The sequence below is a fragment of the Scomber japonicus genome, chromosome 13, assembly GCF_027409825.1.
Source record: "Scomber japonicus isolate fScoJap1 chromosome 13, fScoJap1.pri, whole genome shotgun sequence".
Lineage (NCBI taxonomy): Eukaryota > Metazoa > Chordata > Actinopteri > Scombriformes > Scombridae > Scomber > Scomber japonicus.
Window position 1 is genome coordinate 14,490,454 of NC_070590.1, and position 17,536 is coordinate 14,507,989.

Below are 17,536 nucleotides of genomic sequence, written 5' to 3' on the forward strand. Positions count from 1 at the left end.
GATGAGTTAATTAAGTGTATTTTCTTCCTGTTGGTGTTTGTTAGTTAATTCGTGACAGTGTTTCCTTCTCTTAAATGGTCGGGTAGGTTTGCAATATTTCTGTCAGAGCTACTTAAATCCTTTCTGATAGGTGAAGTGAAAACAAAGACTAAAAAAGTGAAAAGAAAGAAGAACTAAGTGAAAACAAACTGTTTAAAGACTGGAAGTGTATGACAGGTGTGTGAGAGACAAAGTTACCACTCCCCATGACCCCCTGTGGTGTATCTAATAGTGTTTTCTCCACAGTGGACAGAATAAGTGAGTTTTCTGTGGATCTCAGAGTAGAAACTGAGTTCACTTTTACATAACCAGGCTTTGTTACTGCCTCAAGTGAAACAATCCTGTCTTCTTCGTCTTTTAAGAAACATCCATTTGTGTCTGGTTTAAGTCATTCCAGACTGATAACCAGGTTGCCATGGTGATGCTCCTGCAGCATAGCAACAACATCAGCACCGGTCACAGCCCCGCAGCGCTGAGCCGGGGGGGACACACCGCGGCGGCCGTGCTCCTCGGGTTCATCCTGGTCCTAGGCTTCCTCGGTAACTTCCAGGTGCTCGCTGTGTTCTCGCGGTTCCCCGGGCTGCGGACTCCCGCCAACCTGCTGCTGATCAACATCAGCGTCAGCGACATGCTCGTCTGCATCTGCGGGACGCCCATCAGCTTCGCGGCCAGCGTGCGTGGCAGGTGGCTGACCGGGTCCTACGGGTGCCGATGGTATGGTTTCTCCAACGCGCTTTGCGGTGAGCGATCAGGGGCGGACTGAGTGATTTGGGGGGCCCAGAAAATTACTGTTCACTCGTTCTCTAACTGGGAATGTTGGTATTGGCATTGGAGGTAGAAGTACTCAAAACGTTAAAAGTTAAGTTAAAATTCCTCCCCTCTCAAAAATTCTGCATTCATACTTTAAGTGAAGAGTAAAAGTGAGTACAATAAACATAGGTTATTATCTGTTCAAGGTGGCATTATTCATATTGCAATTAGTACATCAATGACAATACAACTCACATTTCAACTGTTTCAGAATATTGTAGTAATCTTAAATTCATATTAAGGTGGACCTCTTTATGCCAACTATTTCATATTATGCTGGGTATTTTAATGAATAGTAATAGTAATAATAGTTAAATGAAATAATTTTAATTGTCGTTATTTTGGGAAAATGTGTGGTACAATAGTTTCCTTGAAGTAGAGGTACATTTACATGTTTTTGTAAGTGCATTTTGAAAGTGATGTTGGTGTAAAATGAGTGTTTGAATGTGTAACACAATTCAATATTTTTCATATCTAGACATCATAATAAATCTATAGGTGTTTGGGACACTTTTAGTTGTCCAACCCTGTGAGTGATCAATGACTTTTAATGCTCCTGAATTTAGATCTACTTTATTCTATATGCTGTTGTTTCCGTGAAAAACAGGGGGGGGGAAACCCAACCAAGTCAAAATAAATAAGAAGTTTAGAAATTAAGAAATAAAGATGATACAATCCTAAATTTACAGTCAACCTATACCATAATAATAAACAGATAGTCACTTTACTTCATGCTGATCCGGATACAGATGTGGATTGTTATTTTTATTTAATTTTCTATTAAATTCCAATCATTATATATTATAAAATAACACATTTGTAAGGGACTGTGACCTGTTATATTTTTCATGCCTTTGTTCACCCCATGTGTTTAGAAATCAGGGAATAAATGTGCAGTGTTTAGGCTTTGATAGCAGAAGATGTGTAGAAGGTCTATTATCAGCAAAATGTTCTCAAGAGTATTATTACTAACAATTACCCCTTATGCATACTTCAAAATAGAAGAGAGCAAGACCCTTTTGGATAGAGTCCAAAGTTTCTTTCTGAAATGCAGCAGAGTAGAAGAATGTTTTCACTTTCTGTTATTTTGGTCATAATTATAGGCTAATAAAAGGAGGGATTCATAAATGTTTATTAGTTCTCTCTGTCTCTCTGGCAGGTATAGTATCTCTGGTGTCTCTCTCTCTGCTGTCCTTTGAGCGCTACTTGATCGTGCTCCACAGCAGACAGTCAGACTGCTCTCAGTACCGCAGGGCCAGACTCGCTGTGGCGGCCTCCTGGCTCTACTCGCTGGTCTGGACTCTGCCGCCGCTGCTGGGCTGGAGCAGGTCTGTATACTGACTCAATATTAACCCATCAGGTCACTCATTCAAACTTCAAACATACTGGTATTATTCATTTAAAGATTTCCTCAATTTGTCCATATTCAGTTTCGATTACTTTGGCTTGTTGTGGCCAAACTGAACTTAATGACTTATACTCATGAATTATAGATTTAAAGTCCCTGTTATAATACATGAAAGAAAAAAAAACTTTAAAACATGCCAGTGTGAGACAGATATTAAATATATCATTACACAGAGCTAAAGCTGTAACACTAAACATGAACCCTGTGAGATCAGAGCATGTGTCCTGTGTTGTGTGGCAGCTATGGGCCTGAGGGTCCCGGCACCACCTGCTCAGTCGAGTGGCACCAGCGCTCGGCCGCAGCTCGCTCCTACATCAGCTGTTTGTTCGTCTTCTGCCTGCTGCTGCCGCTGCTGCTCATGCTGTTCTGCTATGGGAGGATCCTGCTGGCTGTGCGAAAAGTGGCGAGACAGGTGAGGCCACAGCTTGACCTTTGACCTCTGATGTGTCTCGCTCCCAGCAGTGTCTGTGAAAGCAGTGTGTGTGTGTGTGTGTGTGTGTGTGTGTGTGTGTGTGTGTGTGTGTGTGTGTGTGTGTGTGTGTCCAGGTCACCAGGAGCAAACAGTCCTCAGCTGAGCGGAGAGAAGTCCGCATACTTGTAATGGTGGTGTCCATGGTGACGGGCTACCTGTTATGCTGGATGCCATACGGGGTTGTGGCGATGCTGTCCTCCTTTGGTCGGAACGGTGTGGTGCCGCCTGCTGCCAGTTTAATCCCTTCCCTGCTGGCAAAGACCAGCACCGTCCTTAACCCCATCATTTATGTGCTGCTTAACAAGCAGGTAACAAAATTTCTCCTCCAAACATTCCTCCGAACACTCTCACAGTCAACTGAGGACATTATTTTTCTCCTTCTAGATGCTTTTCTTCAACTCCAAACAAAATAAAACAAGAGGGGCAAATTGGCTTCAACAAAACTTTATAGGCCTCAGTAATTAAAGGATAAGCTCACATTTTTTCAAGTCTTTCTTAAAGAGGACATATAACGCATGTTTCCAGGTCTGTATTTATATTCTGAGGCTGTACTGTAATATGTTTGCATGATTTGCAGTTCAAAAAACTCCTTATTTATCTTATACTGGCTCTTTATGTAGACCCTCAGTTCAGCCTCTGTCAGAAACAGACTGTTTTAGCTCCTCCCATTGAGCCCACTGCTCTGATTGGTTAGCCTCTGCAAGCTGCCCCTTGGCAGACTCTTGGAAGCTAAGCAGTAATAGTTGGATTTCACTTCTTTACTCTAAATGTAAACTTCTCAAACATATCCGTACATGTTCAAGCCCAAATGATGCAAACAACCTATGGAACAACTTAAATAATCTGATTTGTAACAATGAGGATGTTGACGTAACTTTGCAAAAAAAGTTTTCAGGGCAGACTTTTGATTTTCAAGGCACATTTTACAAATGTTCACCTCAAGTTGTGGAACCATGGCCATGTTTTAGACATCAGACATTACAAGAGTATAAAAATTGCAGAAAATCACAAAAAGCATGTCATGTCCCCTTTAAAAGAATATTCACATGCCCATATTTGCATTAACACAGAAATTAATGGCTATAGCCTCTTGTTCATTCATATAGCTTCTGTAAAAATGATTCACAGCAACTTCAAATGTGTCTTAAAACAACAGTCAGGAGGTGCATTGAAACATGTAAAGCACATTGAGTTGCCCCTGGGTGATAGTAATTTTAATTATGCAGCCCATACATCAATGGAGAGAGTAGACAGGAGTCAAGGATGTCTTGTATTGAAAACGTTTATTTACTTCATGAAGGAGAAGTGAATGAATGATCAGTACACGTTATGTTCTGATGCTTCCTTCAATTCTGAAGTTTCTCTCCTCCGGGGCTAGACTTTAAACCACACAAATAATGCCCATGGTTGAGCCATGCCCAAATATGGGCAGATCCAACACATTTACAATATACAGAATTTAGTCTACTGGTCTATAGACAAAACATAGCTTAGACCTCACTCAGGACCTTTGTCCTACATCCAACACTATATCAAACCTCTGACTCCACTTACCTCTACCCCGTTCAGGGAAAACAGTCAAACACATATCTGACCTCGGCTGCTATAGCAACACTATCAGAATGCCTCCTGTTTTCCCCGAAAGGAGCAGACTCACTGCTTACCACTATCTCAAGGGGAGTCAGTGTCTAAACCTATCATTTGGTGAGGCCTTGCTATGACCGCAAAGCCTAGTTTGACCCAGTGCATACTAATGATGTAAAATTCCCTGACACTGGGTATGAAATGCGCGATATGAATAAAGCTGCCTTGCCTTTCTTGCTGTAATCATTTCTCCTGTTCATACTGACCATGAGAAGATCCCCTCCAAATATGCTTTCAATGTCAGTGATGAGGGACAATGTCCACAGTTCCCATTTTAAGCAAAGACGTATATTTAAGTTAATCTGAAGCTACAGATAAACAGATGTTTTTCTGTTCATCTAGAATAACAAGAAGAGGGAATTTGGCAGTAAAAAGACTAACATAGAAGATATTGACTTGATTTGGTTTGGTTTGGTTTCATTTGGTTAGCTGAAGCTTCCTGTTAGCCTCGCATAAAGTTTTAAATACTCTGTTTGTGTCTTTTTCCCCTCTTAGTTCAGCAGGTGTTTCCTGCACATGATCAGGTGCAGCTCAGACGCCCCGCCTACTCCGATCCACCACACGTTGCCTAGCAGCAGGAGAGAGTGGCCTCCAGTTGTCATCCCGCCAACTGACAAACTAAACATGACACCCACCACGCTCACATCCAGTTGAAGCTGCTGGCTCTGATGTTAGTGGTTCACTAAGCAGCATGGAGGTCAAAGGTCATTTAAGTTAGCAATGAATTTGTAAGAAAAGAGGGTCTACTTTTTCATGTTTTCATTTTGAAACAAAAAAAAGGAAAAATGCTGCTGGAATTATATTTTATTTATTTTTATTCCCCTATTTTTAAAATTTAAGTTTGTTGCTAAATGAGGTTGAAAACAAATGTTCTGTGTCAGCAAACATGGAGCCTAGTCTTTTTCACAGCGACAGTCAGATGTACGTTTTCAGCTGTTGTTTCACTCTGCACATGTAGTTCATTTTGTAGTCTAATATTCAGGGCATTGAATTATGCCTTAAACTACTGTGTGTTATATTTTTCTTTAATAACAGTCAGCTGCCCACTATTTCTCATAGTTTTGTCAATTACATTAAATGATTTAGTAGAGATTTTCTATATTCTTCTTATTGTCAACAAATCTTACTTACAATTATTATGTGTATATCCAAATATTGATATATCTTATTCCTCTGTGCTGTAGACCTCCATTATTGTCCAAAAACTATTAAAAATATGTGAATGAGCCACACTGTTGTAGTGGGTGACACGTTCCTTCACCACAAAGAGTTTGAGTTCTGTAGTTTGTTTAGAAACAGCATGTTCAGTGTGAGGAGAGCAGTCCCTTGTACGGCAGACGCCTCTTCATGTGTGGAAACGTGGCTCTCTTTACAGCTTCACTAGTTTGTTGTGTGACGTTTCACAACTTCTTCACTTAATACTGAAGCTATCTGAGAAGTTTACAGTGCAGTACGAAGTAAACCATATGCTCTTTGGAAACTAAAAAAGTGATTGCTGGTATTAGTCTTTGGACCTATTTCTAGACAAACTAACAAAACAGTGATCTTCAGGGTGAAGCAATATATCACACAGTGCAGCAGACTCATTGACATGTTTAATAGTTTGTGTGCACAGAGGATACCATAAATAGGCTCTGGATACACACAATGCTTTTAAGTAACATGAGCTCATCAGTGGTTTGGCTCTTTATGAGATTTATTTACAATAAAAAAAGTAAGCTTTATTCTTTAAAGACAAACTAGACAGGTTTGACTACATTTCAGTAACAAAGAGGCAGAAGTGTGTTCTTTATATGAAACGGACACATTTTTCTGTGTCAGGTTATTTTATGTCTTTCCACCACAAGAGGGCGCTGAGGCTCAGCTGACTGACATGATTGTGAAACTGAATAACTGATGAACAAAATAAGTAAACCATTTTACAAGGTGACATTTAGGCTTTTAATTCATGTTCAACAATATACAACGATTAAAAAGCCTTAATCCAGAATTTACAACTTCAAATTCCTGAATGAATGGTCCAACATCAAAATAATTTATTAAGAAAATAAACATACATCTTCAAAAATATACAGTCATTATGCTTTGTGAACACTGACTGAGTCTCAGTGAGTGAGAGATTCATCTAGAGACAAATTCACATTTGTGGTGAAGTCATAACAACTGACAGACACATTGAAATACTTTCAGGTACAAGGTGAGAGGACACGTCAAAATGCAAAATGTCGGTTCACCGTGGATGTTAGTGAGTGAGAAGCGAACTTCCCTGAGCAGGTAGTCCAAATGATGCAGAAGCAGAGATCAAAACCCCCACACAGCTTGATGAGTCCGCATTTAAACACTCTACCCGTGTATAGACATTGACACTGTCACACAAGTCTTACAAACAATTCAAAAAATACACTTTAAAAAAATGTCCCTGTGAGGTGCGTTTACTGCTTTACTGGAAGTCTGTTTAAGGGGCATCCCTGTGGTCGACCAGTGGAGCCGAGTTCATGCCGTTGTCCTTTTACCGCTTAACTGGGGTGAGGATTTTCTGATGCTTTCAAACTCTGAAGAAAGAAGGTACAAAATGTTCACTGGTGACTCTTATCAAAGCTGAAATTTCCTGTTTTAGTAAACATTGAGGCTGCAGCAGTTACAGAAATACCAGGTGGCTGGACTGTGGTCAGAGGGTTAGGGTTAGGGTTTCAAGCCACAGATGTCATGTAAATGGTTATAACACATTTTCTATAAACTGATATTTTATTGGACAATAAAAACAGAAATTAATACAATTTGTGCTTCTTGATTGTCAAGATGTCAGTGCAGTAGTTAAAGGACAGGTTTACAGTTTTTCAAGTCTGTCTTAAAATAACAGTCAGATGACATGACATGATTTTCTTGCTGTAATCATCCCTCCTGTTCATACTAACAATTTGATCCCTTCATAATGCACTTACAATGCAAGCAATACAGGCCAAAATCCACAGTCCTCAATAATGTATTTAAAATTTTAACTGAAGCTAATGAGAAGCTTCAGCTGATCAAATTAGTCAAATTAGGTAGATATTTTCCAATGTTAGTATTTTAAGTGTCAAAGTCCCTCTTTTTGTTACTTGACTTCCACCTCAGATCAACAGGGAAACACACAGAGGGAATTAGATGCTAAAAAGACTGTAAATGTGGCAGATATCCACTTGACATGACTAACTCAGACTACTGAAGCCTCATATAAGATTCACATCAACTTTTAAATGGCTGTGTGGACACATTGTGGATTTTAGCCCTCATCACTTACATTTAAACACATTTGAAGGAGATCTTTTAACAGCAAGTATAAAAAGACAGAATGATTACAGCAAGGAAAACCTCATTCAGTGTCCATATGGACACCTGACTGTTATATTAGGACACACTTGAAAAACTGTGAATCTTTCCAACACCCTTCATCTTTACTTCATCAAGTATAAATCCTTCTTTAGTCTAAATTTTCTATTTTTTAATTTATCAATCTACATGATGATTGAAATTTTAAAATGTTTTTTCCATCAATAATACCAAAATTTGGGTGGACAATGTGCTTTAAAGATAGAATTTGCAGTGCCATCAGTCTGTATTTAAACATTATTAGCCCAGTTTATTTAGAGGGACGGACACTCATAATTTCCACTTCCTCGTCAATGTTGCCATCAGTGTTGCAAGATGTTCATCTTTACTGTAAACTCTGGTGTGCAACATCCTCCTACAACTGGAAAAATATTTTTTTGATGTATGGAGACATAAATGTGTGCCTGTAGTGCTGAAATTAATACAGAAAACTAATCAGCAACAATATTATCAACTTTAAGTTAAAGTAATGTATCAAGACACTACTTTACACTCACAGGGTCCAGCTGCTAAAATGTGAGAATTTGCTGCTATTCTGTTTTATATCACGAGATGTGAATGTAGGTGTTTTTGACATTTTATAGATTAAACAAATAATCAATTAATTGAAAAAATAGACATATAAACAGATTGTAATAAAAATAATTATCAGTTGCTGTCCATCTGCTCCTGTAGTAAAAGTCATGTTATTTTTCACTGAACATGAGTAAAACAAAAAGAGAAAGAAAAGAAAAAAAAAATCAGTTTTGTGTGTCTCACCTGTGAGTGGTTGAACCTAGGCACCATGAGCTCTGATCTCATGTAGTCGGGGGGGTTAGCGTGTGGGTCGTAGCCTAGACGAGCCAGCATGGGAGCGATTTCAGCCATGTCTTTCACCACGTCGGAGGGAATTTGGCCCACCCATTTGGAGAGGGCTTCAGTGTTCACCGGCTTCATCACCTGATCTGTGGAGCGCTCCACCCTGCAAAGTCACAACATTAGGTGGTGTGTGAGAGTCATACTGTATGTTACAAGTGTTTAAATGAAAGAGAGAAATAACAATGACAAATCAACCTGTCCGCCCCTAATACAAGTGTGTGTAAGAGTGCACACTCATGAATTAACAACCACAGCATGTCACGTCTTATGATAATTTACATTTCTGACAAGCTTATAAAATGTTCGTGTGACTAATATAGCGCCGACCATTGCATAACTAATCAAACTAAGGGGGCCAATTCTCCCAGAATGTGGCCTAATTCCTTCAAATACATGGCAGGTTTGGGTTCTGCTTTAGGAAGCAGACAAATCCCCTGAGCTTCTGCCCTGAGATGAGACGCTCTGCTCGGATCACGACACACAAGTGGAGCAATGCAAATTAAAAATCTACTGGAGGGAAGTCTGTAAGCTTTACTTGACCTTGAAAAGGTTTGGCTGCTTCAGCTAAAAACTCAGAGAACCCGATTAAATTTTAATTCTCAGAGTGTTTTTTTGGAGACTACTCAAACATTTCTTAGGTGGGTTGAGTTGGATTCATGATCCAAGTACATCTTAAAGTCCTGCCTGCTGATATAACTGAAAATCTTTAAGATAACAGGTCAGTTGTGCATGATTAGAAGAGATTTTTCCAGCCATTACAGTTTATTATGAAGGTATGATTATTAGTCACTTCATTCTAACAGTAGACATCAGGTTTCAATGCGAGTCTCAATCATTCCTGTTAAAACCTAACAGAAAAGACCTGAGCTGCTACGATTAGTCCATTAACTGATTAATCCATCCACAGAAAATTGTTTTAATCATTTGAGTACTTTTCTGCTAAAAAATGTCAAACACTTTTGCTTATTCTCTTAGTTTTCTATATTTCTATGTGTTAACTGAATATTTTGGGGTTTTGGACTGGTTGGACAAAACAAGCTGTTTGGATATTTCAATTTGGTTTTGAAAAAAAAAAAAAATCACGATCAGCATTTCTTCATCACAAAAGACCTCAACTACCCTGTCTGGTGACACGAAACTGCTGCAGGAGGATCCCCAAGGAGAGTAGACCTTTACATTAGTGTGTGATCATGTGTACGGATCACTTAGTGGACCAGGGTTTGATTCCTCTGACCCTGCACTCTGACCCTCTGATGGACAGGCTGAGTAGAGTTTCAAATGATCTGTCTCGTCTGTCTTTCACTCACATGCTGTTACATGATAACAGAGATCATATAAGGATAATACTGGCTGGAGCTGCAACGATTAGTCGATGAATCAATCCACAGGAAATGTATTGGCTAATTATTTTGATAATTGAATAATCATCAAAAATGCCAGAAGTGTATTTGTTCCAGCTTCTCAAATGTGATTAAACACTTGTCTTTGTCATAAAATGATATTAAAATAAATATCTTTGGGTTTTGGACTGTTGGTCGGACAAATCAGGATGTATTAAAACTTCCTCTTTGACTCTGGGAAAATATAACGGTCATTTTCACTATTTGCTGACAGTTTACAGAAAAAAAATTCAGACAGGGGAATATCTGCTTGATTAGAAATGACTGAATCTTTATTTTAATGACCCATCAAAGGCCAATAAGAGATGAGTGTGTTACATTTATTTTAAGGCACCTAAACTGTAATGAAGGAGAAAATACTATGTAACTGTACTCAAGACCATCTCAGACCATTAATATTCCCATAGTAATAATAATAATAATATAATGAATCAATGAACGACCAACACAATTGAACTATTTTGATAATCGAATAATCATTTTAATCATTTTTGAGCAAAAATGCCAAAAGCTTCTCAAATGTGATAATTTAAATATTTCATTTTCTTTCTTTATATAGTAGAAGTTTCAGAGATAGATACTGTATTTGTAAACCTCAGCTTGTAAAAATTAAACTATCTGCATGGCTAAAATGAATAAATCTGCACATTTCAAACACTCACTTGGACAGAGATACACCGCCAGCTTTTCCAATCAGCTCTTCGTGGTGAAGCACTGACGGGTCCCACTGCAGCTCCAGGAAGTTAAGCAATTTCCTCATTTCCTCCTCTGGGTGAAGGACAAGCTGCTCGTAGGGTACGGGCAGACATCGGGTTTCCCCGGCCGCCTGGCACTGGCTATACATGGTCTCCACCGCGCTGCTCCACTTGGTCAGACAGTCCCTGTAGCTGGTCAGGTCGAAGCCAGAGATGGTCACCTGTGAAGGGAGGAAGGGAGGAATGAGATGAAGAGAAAAGACGACAGGGACTGAATACAGAGTGGAACGTTTATTTGGTCACAATGTGGCACCAGTACAAACTTGGCAAATGGCCGTTAGGAAACATGAGCCTGTGAGGATGTGTGCCGCCCTGATAAGGAAAGAGGACCAGCATACCTTGCGTGATATCATGGAGTGGACGGTCGCTCGTCCGTCTCGTAGCATGAGCACAAATTTGGCTTTGGGGAAGATGTGTGACAGATACGACAGAGACTTCAAGGCAAACGGGTCCTTGTTGCAAAGGCGAGGAGCGGGCTCCCCATGGCCAACTATCACCTGAAACACATTGAATTAAAGCTTTTATGTATCGATGTGATAACCATAAATTAAAATAAGGCTTTTTGTTATTGAGGGAGACATACATTTCAACAGGAGGAGCACTTACATTAAAGGAAAAAAACTCATTTTACCCAGTGTGGAGTGGACTATTTATGACCTATTTCATTGTTGATTAATCTGTTTTATCACCTTGATGTTTTTATTAGTGCTCCAACCTACACCTTTTTGGTCAGAAACTGCTTTATGTATTTATTTGCATCCCTTCTCCTTTTGCAGCATTTGCAAAAATGATCCTGTTAGTAATCATTTTAAGGTTAAATTAAATAATGAATGTCGTTTTTACCAACCTTGTGATTTTGTGTAAATAGCCCTTTAAAATGTGATAAAATGATTACAAACATTTAAGAAAAAAATTGGGCTATGAGTACATTTTTACATAAAAAGGAGAAATTGGGCATACATGTATGAGAAGACACTGTCCTAAATCTTGAAGCCCTGAATGTGACACTCATGGTTCAGGCCTAATTCAACCAATCAGCTCACCTCTAACAGGAACGCTCGCACGGCTGCGTCCAGCACCTGGTCAGTGACGCCGGCCTCGTCCAGTCGTATCCTCTCCTTAACCGAGCGGCTCCAGGTGGCCCGCATTGTCAAGAGTCGGGGAATCACTCGGGTCTCTTCTCCGCACCGCACGGCATTGTGGGCATCCAGCATGACACGCATCAGCGTGGTGCCGCTCCTGGGGAAACCTCCGATGAAGATGAGGGGCGTGTCTTCGGGAAAGTGTTCGGTCAGAGACATGCTCTGATTGGCCGAGCCTAGGTTAAGCTCCATCCACCGGTAGCGATGGCTTTTCGGGGGGCACTCTGTCCCGCTCATGCCCAGGTAGAGCAAGGAGGCGGAGCAGAAGAGCACGCAGCCCAGCAGCAGGCTGGATCTAGTGTTCCTCATGGTTTGCGGGTGTGTTTTCAGAGTCAGGAGGACATAAAACCACCTTTAGGGGGTTTGATGCGAGGCTGGAATCAGATTTGACTGAATCTACTTCTTTAAAATCTCAGTGAAAGTCAAAGAAAATGATGCAGCCAGATGGAAGCCAGGAGGGCGGAGTCTGGGTGTGATATACAGGTGTGGGCTGGGGAGACTCCTTGCTCCTCTGCAGCTCCTCAGCTCTGGAGTCGGAGAGCAGGATCTAGACCTGCTGCTCTCCACAGCCAGCCACATCTCTCACCCATCGTTCCTCCCTAAAACATTAGAAGAAACACATCTCGGTATCAGTTTATACAGCTGACAACCGAACACAGAATGCCTCGTTTTCTCCATGATTGTAAATCTTACTGCAAGCCGAAAACATAGGTCATCTTATTTCAAATTCCTATTAAATATAATCGGTATCTTCAAACATCCTTGAAACTGCCCTGAATGAGCGAGCTATTATCAGCAGGCAGTGTGTGACGGTGGCTGCAGAGACGTTTTGCCAAGAACACTTGCACACACTGTTCAGAAGAGCTGAAATGCATCCAGTTTTGGTCTCAAAGCAGCTATTTTGCATCTACGCTCTGGGGAACCGCTGACTGTTAAAGCCATATCAAAAGCTCAATGCAGCCTGTGACGCACGCACACACACACACACACACACACACACACACACACACACACACACACACACACACACGCAATGTATCTGAAGCTACTAATTACAGCCTCCTTGTGTTTTTATTCTCACTGACAGTTCCTGTCTCACTGAAACGCAAAGCAGTTTCCTTACGATCAGATTGCTATTGACCAAGCGAGCCTTTCCACAACTTCTCCATTCCTCTTCTGCAATGTGCACACGAGCAGTTTCAAGAGTTTACACCAGGTTCTATTTCCTCTTAATACCAAACCACAAAAACACACACGCCAGCAGAATTGAACTGAATAATGATTTAAAAGGGAGAAAATGATGCTTTTTCTGGTTTTTTATTTATATACTGTTGTAACATTGCATATCCATGTTAAACATGTTCAAAGTTCCAAAACTTGAGCTTGACAAATGCTCCATGCAAGATAAAAGCTGTACTAAACCTACTCTGAATGCTTTGACTTGCAACAGTTTTATCTACATTGCCAATGAGCTGACCTCAGATTGTCGGGCATGCGTATAAACGGTTGAACGTTCTGTAGCCTTTGTTGCTAACGCTGTTGTTAAGTTGTCCACTTTCATATTTCGGATCAGATTCCAGGTTGAACGTGTAGGGATGGATGTATTTGACATTTCATGAAAAACAAGTCAAATCCTATGACTATAGTTTGTTTCATAGTTTGTTGAAGTAGCTACTCTAGCAGCCAGAAGTCAACCAATCAGAACAGAGCGGGCTCATCAGGAGGGGGGCCTTAAAGAGACAGGAGCTAAAACGGCCTGTTTCAAACAGAGGCTGAACTGAGTAGCTGCATGAAAGGCCAGTATAAGATAAATAAGGAGTTTATTGAACTGTAATTCATACAACAATATTCCAGTAGAGTCCCAGAATATAAATATAGAACAGTAAAATGTGCATATGTCTGATTTAAATAACTATAATGTGTCTGAATACTTGCTTCACTCTAGTGTTTGAATTACTCCCTAAGCCACATTACAAAACAGCAGCTTTACTTCTAACAGCAGTGATAATATGGGAAATCTCTGCCTTTCTCAGATGTGCTTTGGTTTCTTTCTTGTTCAGACTGAATGTGGAGGAAGCCTGACATCTGGATGCCACGTGGGGAGCACTCCTTTCACTCGGCTGGAGTAGCCTGCCAGTATTAAAGAAAAAAGAAAAAAAAAGAAACAGAAAAAAACCCTGTTGGAAACGAAGACAGTGTTGCCATGCTGGAATATGTAGGTGCTGCCTTAAGCCATGCTAAATCTAGTGTGGTATCCACAAGCTTTACATGTAAACTGTAATGCATTTCTATGCAGAGATTAAGCCACTTGGAGTTTGCAGGGAATTAGGCCAGTGGTTTAAGATGAGGCTTGCTTTTTTTTCTCAGCAGATTTAAAAGGCTGGATCACAGAGATTACAGTGGGGGAAAAATCAAAAATCACTAACCTCTGCGGATTTATTTGCCCAAGATATTTGAAGATTAGAGATTTATAATTCGCTTCAAACTGTAATACAATGAGGGTGAATTTAAATGTTGCTTTCTGGCTATTTCTTTTTTTTTTTATTGGAGTGGAGACAGATATCTTAAATCAAATAAATCCTACCCACTCTGATATATCTAGGAACTGACCTTGAAAAGGGACAAGCCAAAAAACAACTATGACATATGATCATAGTCTTTGTACCATAGTAGAGGGGGCTGGCAAGAAAGCAGCAGTCTGACATCTCAGGAAACCCAGAGCCACTATCAGCTCCTGAATCTTCACAGGACACAATTAGACTTCCTTACAGCTCCAAAATGTTCCCCCAAACTCGGGTTGGTGCATATATATATATATATATATATATATGTCAATGAGGAACCTGACCATTGTTGCAGCTCTTTCCGTGAATACTCCTTGTTGAAGCTTTAGTAGAATTTTAATGGTGCAACCATGCATTTCTATATGAGCTATTCTCACTTTGTGCGTTCAATGCTGCATGACATTTCCTCCCTCAATGTGAAGTGCATTTAAGATACTTGTTCAGCTGCTGCCTTTTTTTTTTGTTGTTGTTGTTTTTGCACAAATGTGGTGAAACATATGCATACTGGTGAAAATATCATAAGCAGGTCAAAGCTATTATCGCACTCAGTGGTATGTGCAGAAATAGGATTATTCCACGGTTGCAAAGCGCAGGCCCAGCAGCTACCAACATCTGGCCTGCTGGATGGTATATCTGCAAATATGCACCCGAGGCTTGCAGGCAGCCACCAGGTGAACGACCTGCTAACGACCTGCTATCAACCAGCACACACCAGCGGACACCTACAGCTCCACCAAACAGCCTGTCAGTGTTTTGTAATTACCTCTGCTTGGTATAAATGGACTAATTTGGCTGTGTGCAGGTCGCCAAACACTCTTCGTCAACATATCGAACCAGTCAAAAAATGGAGTTCACTCACCAGCGTCCGTGAAACTGCCGAAACCCAGCGGAAAAAAACACGAACCTGGATCCAAAAAAGACTGAATCCAGCAGCTCCTCAACACACACAGACACAGCGGGGTCCCCTCTAATGTAGGGGGGTCTATCGGCAGAGGTCACAGCGTTGATGTCTGAGTCATTTAGAGCTTTAAACAAAACATTACCTACTGGTCGACGTCTCCCTGCTGTTTCAAAACGTAACTTTGAACCGTGTCGAGAGAGAAAGAGAAAAAACACACGGCGACCACAACGCAGCCAGGGAGAGAAAGCCACGCGCTGATTGGTCGATGGTCGTTCTGAATTCTAGAACTAATCTGCTTGGACGATTCCTATTGGTAGACACGTTAAAGGGCAATTCCACCACAATCACCTTTTTTTTTTTTTTTATCTCACTAGAGGCTAAAATTACTAGAGTTTATCGATTCGTATGTTGCACACTAAAAGGCCTCAAGGGAAATTAAATCCCAGAATGGGATTTAGATTAGGTTAAAACTGCATAAACTCAATTATCGCCGTTTTTTATTAGTTTTATTAGTAAAACAGATTTTGATAACCTTCTTATGTTCATGTTGATCTTTATGGAAGATGGAGTTATGTGGAAGACCAAATCTGACAAAATTACATTAAATCTAAACATAAATCAAGTATTACTGCATAACAATAGATTAAAAAACAAAACAGTAGATTTTATGAATAAGTAAAGATATTCACAAATGATGAAATCAGATCAACTTGATATAAAATGCAGATTCGGTGATATAGATAGATAAAAAGCTGTAGCTGAAGGTGCTTTTAGACATATATAGGCTTTGCATTGTCACTGAAAACCTGTGTTCTGATAGCAGAATCAATAATGGTATTGGTATCAATAAAATCTGATCATTTCCCAGCCCTACTCTTGGCAGAAACAAAAAAGGCAATAAGTGCATTTCCTCTACAAAAATATGCATATTTTTAACTGATTACAAACTAGGAACCAGCTATTGTTGCAAACCCCATGTGTGCTATATGTTACTTCCAAGAGGTACCTGCAAAGAGTACATTTTGACAAGTTGAATATGAAACACATAGATGTGAACAATAAAATCAGTAATGGCTAAATTACATGATTACATTACATTCAGCTGTTTCAGTTTCAAGATCCCAGTATTGTGTACGCTGGCTCACTGTCACTTGAATATAACAGAGCCATGCCTAATGTTATTAGTTACACCTTTGCTTTTATCAGCCAACATGTCTGCTGTGAAACGGTCTGTTGCCATTTACCTTATGTTGACTCTACCAAGTCAACACTGTGACAGCATGTCAATATTTCTGCATGAATAACAGTCTGGAAAAACACTTCAAAGTGACCTCCATTCACCCTGTTCACCACACTCTGTGCATTGTGTACAGTGTTCCTGTATTTGCTTTGTGGTAATATAGGACAACATATGCAACCTGTAGGCACAAATCTGAACACGTTGTTAAAACTCTTGGGTCTGAAAATCTGATAATAAACCTCAATTTGGCCCTAAGTTAATATGTGCTTTAGTGGTACATATTGTCAAACTGATTTTGATAATAAATTAGTATAAGCCAATAGAGACCTGGGGTTTGTGGGCCCTGGGGCAGATGACTGCTTTGACCATTTAGTAATGCTTCTTGGAAAACAGCTGACTGAGGGTCTGCAATTTAAGATTTTCAATAGAGATTGATTGTTTTTCAATTCATAATTAATTGTAGAAATGATCAAAAACAATTACCTGCACGTACTGTCATTAGCTCTGTGCTTCAGTGTCAGTCTGAGCAGCAGGCAGGGATGCTTCACCTCTGTCTCATCACTGCAGGGCCAAAGAAGCATCGTAAAACTGCTTACTAAGTCTGACTGGAGGTGACTAAACAATATTATCAAAAAAGATAGGCATGAAATTAAGAGAAGCACTAATCAATTTTTCAAGCTGTAGGCTGCAAATGTTTGGTGTTTATACCTGACCACTGACTAAAAATACTTCTCAAATGCTTCCAAGAAGAAAAAAAGGTCATGCCGGTACAAAATCAATGCCTAGGACTTTCACTAGCCTCAGTAGCTCGCCTTGGTAAGGTACTAAATAAGAACAGGAAACTTATATACACTAACAGGAAGCCAAATACTAAGAAACACACATCTAACCAGCACATCCTTCCTCTGCTTCTTCACGACATCCCAACACAGAA

General features: G+C 40.0%; 2 protein-coding genes across 2 annotated transcripts; one reads left to right on the plus strand and one right to left on the minus strand.

Annotated features, from left to right (window-relative positions):
- Window positions 1–454: 454 nt before the first annotated feature.
- Window positions 455–5,027, plus strand: LOC128370881 (pinopsin-like). The gene is made up of 5 exons (XM_053331065.1): window positions 455–779; window positions 2,009–2,177; window positions 2,498–2,669; window positions 2,804–3,037; window positions 4,869–5,027. The coding sequence occupies exons 1-5, from the start codon at window positions 455–457 to the stop codon at window positions 5,025–5,027; spliced, it is 1,059 nt and encodes a 352-aa protein (XP_053187040.1).
- A 1,265-nt stretch (window positions 5,028–6,292) lies between these two features.
- LOC128371128 (protein-tyrosine sulfotransferase 1-like) lies at window positions 6,293–15,563 on the minus strand. The gene is made up of 6 exons (XM_053331359.1): window positions 15,321–15,563; window positions 11,799–12,496; window positions 11,094–11,252; window positions 10,663–10,916; window positions 8,502–8,703; window positions 6,293–6,925 (listed from the first exon to the last, which is right to left on the minus strand). The coding sequence occupies exons 2-6, from the start codon at window positions 12,204–12,206 to the stop codon at window positions 6,890–6,892; spliced, it is 1,059 nt and encodes a 352-aa protein (XP_053187334.1). The 5' UTR covers window positions 12,207–12,496; window positions 15,321–15,563; the 3' UTR covers window positions 6,293–6,889.
- Between the last annotated feature and the right edge of the window lie 1,973 nt (window positions 15,564–17,536).

What these genes read in the sequence shown, in the direction of transcription:
- LOC128370881 (XM_053331065.1), top strand. Translation starts at nt 455, where the DNA reads ATGGTGATGCTCCTGCAGCATAGCAACAACATCAGCACCGGTCACAGC. An exon ending in TTTCTCCAACGCGCTTTGCG is followed by an intron (nt 780 to 2,008) that starts GTGAGCGATCAG and finishes TCTCTCTGGCAG; the next exon opens with GTATAGTATCTCTGGTGTCT. An exon ending in ATGTGCTGCTTAACAAGCAG is followed by an intron (nt 3,038 to 4,868) that starts GTAACAAAATTT and finishes TTCCCCTCTTAG; the next exon opens with TTCAGCAGGTGTTTCCTGCA.
- LOC128371128 (XM_053331359.1), bottom strand. Translation starts at nt 12,206, where the DNA reads ATGAGGAACACTAGATCCAGCCTGCTGCTGGGCTGCGTGCTCTTCTGC. An exon ending in ACTCCATGATATCACGCAAG is followed by an intron (nt 10,917 to 11,093) that starts GTATGCTGGTCC and finishes CTCCCTTCACAG; the next exon opens with GTGACCATCTCTGGCTTCGA. An exon ending in GGCGGTGTATCTCTGTCCAA is followed by an intron (nt 8,704 to 10,662) that starts GTGAGTGTTTGA and finishes GTGACTTTGCAG; the next exon opens with GGTGGAGCGCTCCACAGATC.